The following is a 1,600-nucleotide window of genomic DNA, read 5'->3' on the forward strand; positions in this document are numbered from 1 at the left end:
CCGCGTCTCACCCCGGCCACCCTACACAGAGCCAGCCACTGGCTGGCTAACACGTGCTGCTGGGCGGGAAGAGCTGCCCTCAGCCTGGCAGCAGCAGCCAGGACCTGCGTGTGGAGGTGACTGTGACAAGCAGAGCCACACCATTACCAGGATGGCATGTACCTTGTCTCATCCCTCCCACCTGGTCAGACAGGGCAGCAGAGAAGTAGTGGGGAAGAGAACAGAGGTCCAGCTGTGTCCAAATCTTCCCTTCCCTTGTGTGGGCACAACTGGGGGCAGCTCCGGACCATGCTGAGAGCCAATGCAAGCAGTTATGTTTGCCTTGACTCTGCAGGTGTCCTAGCTTCTGCTGCCACTAAGCCAGGAACATGGAGTAAGGAAGGGGATGGGAGGGGGCTGTCCCGGACAGGCACCTGCTCTCTCGGAGTTACTGATCCCCATTAGGAAGATGTTGAGGAACCACTCAAGTGAGTACTGGTACATGGGGTCCACGTTGGACAGGTCTGAGACACAGAAGTAGAGGATCTGTGAGCGGATGGCAACGGGCACATACTGCAGACGGGTGTTGTTGATGTCCTTCTCTGTCTGCTCTGCCACCATTACTTTGGCCTGGGGGACAGAGATGTCATGGTTAGTGCAGTGCTGGCAGGGGATGTACAGCTGCAGGGGAAGAGCACCTCCACATCTGACCTGGATCTCCCCTGCCTTGAACTTGGATGCCTCCAGCACTTTGATGAGCTCTAAGTCATCTACGGGGTTTCCTTCAGAAGTGCTGAGCCGATACAAGATCTGGTCTTCTATCTTCTTCAGCTCCTGACGCATCTCAGCATTGCTAACAATTAGCTGGTTTCTCGCTTCTTCTAAGTCAGGCCGCTCCGCCGCCACCACTTGTCCCAGCAATTGGTCTTCCAAGCCACTACAACAAAAGCCATGGAGGTGAGGGTAGGGGCAACAGGCCCGAGGGCTTGAGGACTGTGAGGAATGAGGCTGAGCATCGTGGGCAGCTAATAAGGTAAGCAGATACCTGGGCGAGAGGGTGAAGTTGATGAGGGTGAGCTTCGTGGAGACCTCAGGGCTGTAGTGAGGGTTGGGCAGGTTGGTGGTGATGTACATCTTGAAACTCTCATGGTAGGGGATCACCGTATCCCCCATCTTCAGCACTGTGTTGCCTTGATGTTTGTAGGTCTGTACCAGAGAGGACAAACGCAGGAAGGCTGGGACGGTTACCCCTTGTGAGAGGAGGCATCCCCCGGTGCCCTACGCTCTGCAGTGAAGAGAGAGTCTGAAGACTCTCTTGTCAGAGGAGCTCAAAGCTGCCTGGCAGACCTGAAGGCCTGAACTTGAATGCAGTAGCTGTACATCATGGTCCTGCTGGCCAGGCTAAGACAAAATGCCTGCTGGCAGGAGACTGGGGCGTGCGGGAGGCTGTATACACATTGGAGCCCTGGCCAAGGCAGACAGGCACAGAACAGGCAGCATCCATGTGAGTGCTGCCTGCCCAGAGAGACCTGCAAACCCACCAAGTCCCACTTCACCCCAGCCAGATACCCCCTTCCAGCCTGGCCAAGTACCCACTGCCCTCCTTGCCAAGGTGAGGCAG

General features: G+C 56.4%; 1 protein-coding gene across 1 annotated transcript in view; it reads right to left on the reverse strand.

The window, feature by feature from the left end:
• Window positions 1–1,600, reverse strand: part of DNAH1 (dynein, axonemal, heavy chain 1) — a 72,127-nt gene that overhangs the window by 7,589 nt on the left and 62,938 nt on the right. The window contains exons 62-64 of the mRNA XM_009891276.1: window positions 1,025–1,195; window positions 691–916; window positions 414–609 (exon numbers count right to left, since the gene is read on the reverse strand). Coding sequence (XP_009889578.1) covers window positions 414–609; window positions 691–916; window positions 1,025–1,195 — 593 coding nt within the window. The remainder of the gene's footprint in view (window positions 1–413; window positions 610–690; window positions 917–1,024; window positions 1,196–1,600) is intronic.

This window comes from Charadrius vociferus, unplaced genomic scaffold, assembly GCF_000708025.1.
Source record: "Charadrius vociferus isolate BGI_N301 unplaced genomic scaffold, ASM70802v2 scaffold758, whole genome shotgun sequence".
NCBI lineage: Eukaryota > Metazoa > Chordata > Aves > Charadriiformes > Charadriidae > Charadrius > Charadrius vociferus.